The sequence below is a fragment of the Punctularia strigosozonata genome (assembly GCF_000264995.1).
Source record: "Punctularia strigosozonata HHB-11173 SS5 unplaced genomic scaffold PUNSTscaffold_23, whole genome shotgun sequence".
In the NCBI taxonomy this organism is placed as follows: Eukaryota; Fungi; Basidiomycota; class Agaricomycetes; order Corticiales; family Punctulariaceae; genus Punctularia; species Punctularia strigosozonata.
This window is the reverse complement of record NW_006767455.1, coordinates 252387-261686: the sequence shown is the minus strand read 5'-3', so window position 1 is coordinate 261686 and position 9300 is coordinate 252387. Positions and strand designations below refer to the sequence as shown.

At 54.5% G+C, this 9300-nt stretch overlaps 4 protein-coding genes across 4 annotated transcripts; 2 read left to right on the top strand and 2 right to left on the bottom strand.

Annotated features, from left to right (window-relative positions):
* Nucleotides 1–652: 652 nt before the first annotated feature.
* Nucleotides 653–2544, bottom strand: PUNSTDRAFT_123232 (Aldo/keto reductase). Its single transcript, XM_007389112.1, has 13 exons — nt 2488–2544; nt 2368–2425; nt 2262–2308; nt 2070–2205; nt 1923–2004; nt 1740–1865; nt 1597–1686; nt 1473–1540; nt 1323–1414; nt 1168–1264; nt 1007–1098; nt 921–951; nt 653–836 (listed from the first exon to the last, which is right to left on the bottom strand). Exons 1-13 carry the CDS (start codon nt 2530–2532, stop codon nt 757–759), a joined length of 1044 nt encoding a protein of 347 aa, XP_007389174.1. The 5' UTR covers nt 2533–2544; the 3' UTR covers nt 653–756.
* Nucleotides 2545–3189: 645 nt separating this feature from the next.
* Nucleotides 3190–3342, bottom strand: PUNSTDRAFT_77785 (uncharacterized protein; the record flags this gene model as incomplete). Its single annotated transcript, XM_007389111.1, has 1 exon — nt 3190–3342. One exon carries the CDS (start codon nt 3340–3342, stop codon nt 3190–3192), a length of 153 nt encoding a protein of 50 aa, XP_007389173.1.
* Nucleotides 3343–4873: 1531 nt separating this feature from the next.
* PUNSTDRAFT_77852 (kinase-like protein) lies at nt 4874–5794 on the top strand (the record flags this gene model as incomplete). Its single annotated transcript, XM_007389110.1, has 4 exons — nt 4874–5038; nt 5090–5158; nt 5215–5433; nt 5483–5794. Coding segments are annotated over 4 exons (765 nt in total), but the record flags the coding sequence as incomplete, so codon positions are not given.
* A 316-nt stretch (nt 5795–6110) lies between these two features.
* PUNSTDRAFT_77920 (WD40 repeat-like protein) lies at nt 6111–7070 on the top strand (the record flags this gene model as incomplete). Its single annotated transcript, XM_007389109.1, has 2 exons — nt 6111–6337; nt 6386–7070. The coding sequence occupies 2 exons, from the start codon at nt 6111–6113 to the stop codon at nt 7068–7070; spliced, it is 912 nt and encodes a 303-aa protein (XP_007389171.1).
* Nucleotides 7071–9300: the final 2230 nt, after the last annotated feature.

Here is a 9300-nt window from a genome sequence, read left to right as displayed (position 1 = left end):
CCAGTAGCATCATCGCAAATTGTATGACTGGCCGACGCGGGTGAGGCGGGAGGGGCGGAGTACAGAAATTGTTGCCGAGATATGTATAACAGGGGCGAGAGTGCATGGGTCGCAACATGTATGACACGGGCGATGTATGACAGAAGGGCGGCGAGTAAATTACAATCTGGAGCAATATGAGAGCTGTGGCGAAATCCAGTAGCGGTATCGCAATTTGTATGACTGGTCGACGCGGGTGAGGCGGGCGGAGTACAGAAATTGTTGCCGAGATATGTACAACAGGGGCGAGAATGCATGGGTCGCAACATGTATGACACGGGCGTTCAGATCCAGTCATTCATTGTTGAGTATATATGACAGAATCAAGGACGCAACGTACGCTACCCTGCGGTCGTGTGGTAATCAACTGCCGGCAACTATATGACACAAGCTGTAGGGTGTCGTGTAAGCGCGGGTACGCAGGTTGTCAATGATTGTATGACAAGAGCAGAGTCAGTCATAGCTGGAAAGGCGCTAGGCATGTCAATGTACTTGTCGTCGTTTATGCACCGTGCGTTGCAGGCAAGTACCGGAGATTGTATGACAAAGGTGGTCACCAGCAGTGGCAGTACTGTGCAGATCTCATCCCGCTTCCAGCATGTATGAATTTCATATATCAGTAGATCATCTTAGTTCAGGAACACTACGCAATGATTCGAATCCACCACGCAGAGGCACGATTACTGGGCACACTGGCGGGATAGACCTACTTCATTGCTACATTGGCAAGTAATAAACCGTTGCCACTGCCTTCACGGTGGCCCATGCTTCGTCCAAGGCCTTGACGACTTCTTCGGCTAGTGTTTCATCAACGCATGTGACGGGACGCAGCAACGAGGTCGAGTTAGGTGTTGAACGATATAAGGACACGAGGTACATACGAAGAGGTCCCTTTTCCAGATCGACGAGATTCTGGCGGTACCATTGATTATGACAATGAAGCAGAGATGTAGAAGTGCGATCGTACCTGTTCAATGTACTTGAGGCTGGATGCGCCTACCAGGACTGAATCACCATGCTCACGCCTCAGGAGACTGTGATGAGACATCCAGCGAAGTGCTGCAACGACCGATGACAGCAAAACCGAGATTCAGATTTTCGTCGGGAATAAAGCTCAGAGGAACTAACCGACTTCACTCAAGGTAAGGCCGTGCTTGTCAGAGACCTCTTTGATGATTTGTACCGCTTTGAAGAAAGGATCTTTCCAATACCGCCCACGCCACATCTGAAAGGAGGCGTCATGAAGCATCAGCATTATCGGCGTGGTGGATACGCATGCTTACCTGCCCAAGCGGCCTCGTGGAATCAAATCGCGAGCCGTTTTCGACTTCATCTTCCGGTGTAAGGTAACGTCCGGCAAAGAAACCACCACCGACTGCGTTGCGCTCAAAACACCGAACCAAGCTAAGGTTTTTGGAAGAGAATCGACTCACGGACATCGTATGCGTAAAAACTAAGGCCATAGTAGCGCAGACAGGGAAAGAGCTCAGGCTCGACATTTCTGACCAAGGGATGTTAACATCAAGAGTTGGCGGTATTCGCGTGAGATCCACTTACCGTTGGACAGCGCTATAGACGCCTTGATAGACAGTCGGCGTAACGTATCCTTTGACCTTGCAGATCTCGCACACTTGTGCCACCTCCCAGCTTGTGATGTCATTCGTTAGTCGGTATGTCGCTAGCAGAGCTCGACGACGTACGCCATGTAGTTGCTAATTCCGAAGCGCTTGAACTTGCCCTCCTTATGAAGTTCGTTGACGGCTTCCAGCGTTACTTCAAAGGGAGTGGAGCGACTAGGGACGTGTAGATACCACATTTCTAGGCAACTAATCAGAGCTAAGGAACACCGTTGATCGAGCCTCGAGGCGAAAAAGATGACGCACTCAGTGTTCGCTGCCTTCAGCGATTCATCCATGTACTTTCGTATATCATCCGGACGATGCGAAGCAACAAAGTTGCCGAACACTTGCGAGGATGTGTTAGAGAACAGCCCAAAGGCTATCGGTGTACATGTCCGGAGAAGCACTCACTGGGTGCCCTGTACGCCTCTGGCAAGTCTTCGGTGGGGTACAGCTTCGTCTCGAGCTTAAGGCCCTTCTTTGCAAGGTCCAGTTTGGAGAGCTGACTCTCGGAGGTGCCGCCGCAGTAGACACGAGCCGTGTCCAGCTATAATCATGAATCGAGATCCTTCGAGCCATCAAAGGACAAGTCTGACGGCGTACCTCGGTGTGTCCATGCGCCGCGAAGGTATCGATTATCGCCTCGATATCTGACATGAAGGGTCGAACCTCGCACGCTTGGATTGATTGAAGAGGACAACGGACGCACCCTTAAGATCCGACACCCGAGTGCCCTCCTTACCGGCTTCTCCGAAGCCCATGCATCCCTGCAGCAGAGTGACCATGAGCGCCCGATTTACGAAGAGTTCTCATTAAGACCGTTGCTGACCATCACGACGTTAAGAGCGCTCTTTTGCGCGTTGCTGATGGTCATGATCGCAAGCGCGTGCTGTGCCTTGCTTCATGTCGAGAGGTTCACCATGGTCCATATATACTCGTATGGCTAGTCCTCGTGAACGAAGAAAGTGGGTCGTAAGGCGCAGCCTGAGTCAGACGAAGCAACTGTGCGAGCGCGATCCACTTGGAACGAGACCATATTACAATGCAAGCTACGAGAACGTGTCCGTATGGATTCTTCTCGGACGCGGCATCTTCTACCGTTTCGAGCTTGAACGAGAGCTGTGCGTCCCCGTCCGCCCTCAAATCGTCCATGTCGACGTCAGTAGTTAAGAGAGCGGTTCGCCGATCGAAGCTACGATTTGCTGTGTCGAGTCTCTGCCGAGGTTTGTAGTCAATATGCCTGCTTCTATGAGCGTCGTGTCGTGCAATCTTGCGTGCGTATGGCCGAGTGGCCAAGGCATCTCACTACTTCGAGGAAACTTATTTTTCTTGTTTCTCGCGTTGTTGGCGTCGTGCAAGCTTTTCGGCCTTTATGCGATCCAGCTAATCGCGCAGCGAAGATTGGTCCATCGGTAGCCGCTGCGTCGGAAGAACATAAGACATACAATATCTCCTCGTTGCACTAACAGGGCACGCACTGTCGTCAATCGTCCTTCCGGTACAAAGATCCTGTTCCTGTACTGCAATAAAGTTATTCCATGATACATACGAGCCGGTCAAGTGCGACGCTCACCGGTACCACGTACTTCCTGTACCATTCTGGGTCTCCGTAGTGGACCATCATCGCCACCGGAAAGAAGACGTATAACGCAAACTTGAAGACCTCCAGATTCGGGCCTCCCATGACAAGAGACGGGGAAAGAGGGATTTCAAAGCAAGTCTGAAGAGAGCGGATGTCGGCGCCTTGAAGACGTGGTTCCGCTCGAGCCCCGGCGAGATGAAGCGAGCCCGGCGAAAGCCGAAGTCTCTGATACTTATGCGCCGTCTCTCTCGTGCTTCTTTGCGTCGTGAACTAATCTATGTATGACCCGCACTCTCTGACTGCACGCGATATGCGCATGGACCTTGGATCTCGTTCTTCCCACCAGATGTAGCTCGCATGGACTGCAACGCAGCTTGGATTCTGCTCGTGGCTCAACAATCGATACATGCGCGTTGCACTTCGGCTGGCACGCTGCGGGATCTCTCCTGGAGCTCGATGACCCGTACCTCGTCGGTACCCAATCAATCTTGTGAACCTTTGGAGGGACTGTTGGACGACGTTCTCGGGCCGTCCGAATCAGCGCTGCAATGACGACAGTTGCACCACGTCAGGTGCCGGGAGTGTTGGCGTCGACCCAGGGATCTCATAAGAATCGGCGCGGTTTCGTTGGCTCAATCTGTCTAGCTACTGATTTATCGAATGCCAAAGCAATATCACTTGAAGTCCTTGCTTGCGATGACTGCGATACGCTACAGGAATCTGCGTACAGATGATATTACAGCCTCAGAGCTCCATGCGGGAATCGGGAGTCACGATGAAACGAGGGGCAGGAGTTCGGTGGTATGAGGGCCTATGATGGGTGTCACATTATCGACAGAGGTCTCCAATCACAGCGCAGCTTTCTGCTGTCACTCAAGTCCGTCATTCCAGTGCACACGAGGTATGCACGATGCCCATTGTGCCTGCAACGATACACCGCTAACTGAAGATGAAAGCGATGCTTCTGCGCATGTCATTCCTATGATTAGCTTCGTGGATGGCAATGCACGCAGAATAACCCCACCGTGCTGCAGTCATGCGCCCTTCCCAGGCGATACACGTGCGAACAGCCATCATCGCCGCCTCAACCCCAACGGGGCCCCTCGGCGCTAATCGCGATACAAGCTATCGACAAGACACCGTCGAGTCGCATCTCCTTCGCTCCACCGTCTCCTTCACCCGCGCTCATACCAAACTCCATGGGTGACAGTCCGGCATCTCACACCGCAGCTTTGCAGGAGGAGATCGACAAGTTGGATCGGGTGAGTGGCGGTCGGCTGGAGCGCGCTGGAGCAAAACCGGAGACTTAGCATGGCAATCTAGGGCCTCGACTCGATACTTCGCACTGACGACCAGTTTAGAACGTCTCTGCGCACGCTGAGCAGACTATGCGGAGAGAGCGGGCTTGTACCCACAAGATACAGGTTGCCGGGACTGGCAAAGGTCGGGGATGATCCGCCCTGCGCTGGTGGATTCGCGGATGTGTACCCAGGGACCTACAATGGTACTTCCGTCGCGCTGAAGGTTATTAGACTGCACACCAGAGATCGAAAAACGTATATGAAGGTGCGTTCCTCATCGCGCTACGGGATAAAACTATACGCTGGACTAACTTCATACCGATGGTCAGGTCTTCTGCAGGGAGGCGGTCGTTTGGAAGCGACTGATTCATCCCAATATCGTCCCCTTCATCGGCGTTGAACCTAGGAACCAAGCATGCATCGTGTCGGAATGGATGGATAACGGCGATATTATGTCGTATCTCGAAGACCACCCACGCGCCAATCGCATTGATCTCGTGAGAGTCGCATTGATGCGCACTGCGCCAAGCTCACAAAGACACTCGCAGATCACAGACATCGCCCGTGGCTTGAATTACATGCATGCGAGCGGACTCGTACACGGGGATCTCAAAAGCGTGAGTTAGCGGCCTCCTGAATGGTCAACCCAGACTCAAGAGTCGCCGGAACCTAGCGCAACGTCCTTGTGGACAAAATCGGGCGGGCACGTCTTAGCGATTTTGGTCTTGCCACGACGATCCTCGGTACCGCCTCTTTGGCGGCAACCGCCGGATCGTCCGCAAACTGGGGCTCGATCTGTTACATGGCTCCCGAGTTGAACGATCACATGGCGAAGAATAAAATCTTGACCTCGAAGTCCGACGTATATGCGTTTGGTATGACCACATGGGAGGTGAGCGTAGGCCGGGTCGCTGAATCACCTAAAATAATTCGGTTTACAGATCTTTGACGGGAGACACCCATTTTACGACGTTCAAAATGTATTCGTGATCCTTCGTCAAGTCCTTGATGGTACACGACCAACGCGCCCTGTGCACGCGCAAGACCTAGGCCTGGATGATTTTATATGGGAGGTTGTCATTAGCTCGTGCTGGTTAGCAGACCCGTCTGAGCGACCTGACATGTCGGAGGTACTAGCATGGCTGGGACCATATAATTCTGCTCAAGGGCTCGTTGCGAAGCTGGTACATGAAGGTCTCTCGGATGCCGATCGGCAAGTGCTCGATCAGCTGCTGTTTACAGGTGAGTCATGACCCTAAGGTTTCCTACGAGCTCTGCACTGAACCAGCATAGAAAAAGGCAGACATGCTGTGCGCTCTGTCGCTAATGTACCGAGGCTTTTTGAGTCTCTTGATATCGCGTTGGAAGCGATATCGGACTCGTACCTGCAGGAGACGCATGCGATCGATATAGTTTTGGTTCTCAGCGTATATTCTTCGTTGCCGCCGGGTGTGAAGCCATATCCCAGGCGTATTATGAAGGAGCTGCTGTCGCATGTTGACCGGAAGCGACCCGGAATTCGGAAAGATATGGAATGGATGATGCAGGACGGTGAGACACGGTTATCGGATGTGTTATTCGTATTCTACCTTCCAACCCCCAATTTTGTTTACAGCGACACCGCTGCGGCACGCAATGCAAGGCCATACTGGCGATGTGAACTCCGTCTCATTCTCTCCGGATGGCTCGCAAATTGCGTCGGGCTCCGAGGACAACACCATCCGAATTTGGAACGCGAACACCGGAAAAGAAATCCGTGAGCCTTTACGGGGACACATGCTCAGCATCCACTCGGTGTCATTTTCCCCCGATGGAAAGCGCCTTGCCTCGGCCTCAGGAGACAGGACCGTGCGACTGTGGGACGTGCAGACAGGGCAACAGATCGGGCAGCCGCTCGAAGGGCATACGAACTGGGTTTACTGTGTCGCATTCTCACCCGACGGCAACCGCGTCGTCTCGGGCTCATGGAACGAGACGCTCCGACTCTGGGACGCGCAGACGGGACAGGCCATCGGCGAGCCTTTACGGGGTCACTCTACCGGTGTTAACACCGTCGCATTTTCACCGGATGGGAAGCACATCGCCTCTGGATCCCACGACAGCACGATTCGACTCTGGGATGCTGAGGCAGGCCAGCCAGTCGGAGACCCGCTGCAAGGCCACCGTAGCTTCGTTTCGTCCGTTGCGTTCTCGCCCGATGGCATGCGCATCGTCTCGGGTTCCAAGGACAACACGGTCCGGGTCTGGGACGCTCAGACCAGAGAGACGGTGCTGGGGCCATTGCGAGGACCCGAGAATTGGGTCCGCTCCGTGGCATTCTCGCCGGATGGCAAGTACATCGTCTCCGGCTCCTCCGACAGCACGATACGGATATGGGACGCGCAGACGGGACGGACCGTGGCCGGGCCTTGGGATGCTCACGGCGGCTACTGGGGCGTTTTATCCGTTGCGTTCTCGCCCGATGGCATGCGCATCGTCTCGGGCGGCGACGACACCATGGTGAAAATATGGGACGCGGAGATCGATTAGGCTGCCCTGGCCGCTCAAGGTGAGATTGCCTGCTAGGTGCGTGGTCCACGCTCGCTCCGTACGGACTTGCCTGACGAGCCGATGGCAACGGACAGCGGCGAAGCGTTGCATGGTTATATGCGCATGAAGTTGTCATTATCCACGATACGAAATCCGTACAGCTCTTATATTACCTTGGACATTCCCCGAAGTTGGAATGGCGCGGCGGGGGCCGTTGACGTGTCAGAGACTGTCGTTATTCCGCCAAGATCTCCATGAACTCGACATGTAGCGTAGGTCGTTTGTATTTCCCTTGGCTTCTCGATGCGCGCTCGTTGATGCGGTGCTCTGATGTATGACATGTTGTGCAAGTAGCGGTCGTCCCAGAATCGACAGTGTGTCATTCGTTGGATTGCTCATGATGGAGAAGTACAATGATGACTGGCGGTTAATCGGGGCGCCGGGGCCCTGCACACCCTTGTTTTCTCATATCCATCGAGCGAAGGTACGCCCATCGGGGTGAAGTGCGGACCTTAAGTGCAGCATCTGCATGCGCCAGCGCATGGCGAGGTTGTGGCCTTTACCTCATGCATGTCATTCTGAATCGCGCCGCTGTCTTGCAATCGGAGTGCTCCCGCGCGGATTCTGGTGGTTCGTAACGACGTGCGCATCACCGATATTCATGGTCCGTCCTCCCAGCCACTCGCCGTTCTATTAGATCTGGCACGTTCGACATCCGGACGGTGCTCGCGACGGCGCAGATCGGGGATGACCTGCGGTGCAGCATCCGCACAGGGGAGCAAAGACCAACGCACAGCGTTGCACGTCCGAATCTCCGAAGATTGAAGATGCCGCATCGCCGTGGATTCGATGCCGACTGGCATATGCGCGTGGCGACGGCACTGTTCGACTAGTTTCTGATGCCCGCGAACCCGACGGGGCTTGTCATGTTGAACATGGTCACTCTGTGGAGCATGGCTTACGCTCGGCGGGGGAGCTACACGCTAGCTACGCAGACATACCGGACATATAGGGAGAACTCACTATCGCTGAGTAGGTGGAGGTATCATGAATGTCGCCAGCCGTACGTAGCCTCCTGACCATCCCGGGTTTGTGATGTGGTCGTCGTCGTGCATTTCTGGGCATCGGGGCGCTAGCACATATGTGAGACGGCGCTCGAAGCGTCGGAGATGCTTCGTCAACTCACCCCGAGCACGCATGCATGAACGGAAGGCGACGACACACACATAAGGCATCGGGCAGCGTTCGTACGAAGGGAAGACTTCAAACTAAACTAGAGGTGGAGGCAGATGCCGGCCACGATCTTCAAGCTGCCGCTCGACTCATTCACCGCAACTGTGGAGGATGTCAGAATACGGGCAACACGATGCAGATATCGGGACTGCGGACATTCATGGAATGGCCCGGAAGAGAATCTCCCGTGGTTCGTTCGGCCTCGGAGAACTTGCGTGCGGCCGGATTGTCAACAGGTGGGCTTGTAGACAGCGAAAGCGATGCATCGCCGTCGGAGACTCGATAGGAACTGACGCAATGACGTCGAGCGAGGCCGAGGCAGGGGTTGCGAAGAGCGGGAAACTTAAAGGCTCAATGCTGGCGGAGTACTCAGATGGTCTTGAGCGGCAAAGACTTCAGCGGGCGCGCATACATGAGCGCGGACAGGTCGCGTGGAACGGGACCGACGCATGCATTGCGAGGAGCTGAAGAACTGACTTGAGCGGCGCTGCGGCGAGGACCGTGGACGCGGTGTGCGGACAAGTCGCTCGATCCCCCACAGGGACTCGACAGTAGTGACACGATCCAGGTTGGGGGGTACTTAGCTAGTGGAAGTACCGACGCGACGATAGAGGAGTGCGGAAATTGGGCCGCGAGGCATCTGCCGAAGTGTACAACTCTTGCTCAAGCGCTCGTGCTCGTTATCAATGCATTTTTTCTCCAACTGCCACTGCGCCACACGACCTCGCTCGTCGGACGCTATTTGGTTCGTTACTCAATAGCCCTTTGGTTTCGGTGTCTGTTACTCCGCGATGCATCCGTCCTCCTCCCTGGCCTCGTACGCGTGGATCAGCGCACCCAGAAGTCAACGCGGGCGCTCGACATTCAATCCCGACCTGCTCGTATCTAAACGACTCCATTTGGCCCTTCCAAAGTCATCATGTGTTCCACCCACGCATGAACCGCGTGCCCGCATCCTGCGCTTATGACTCGTTCTACGACTCGAAATAGTTTGACC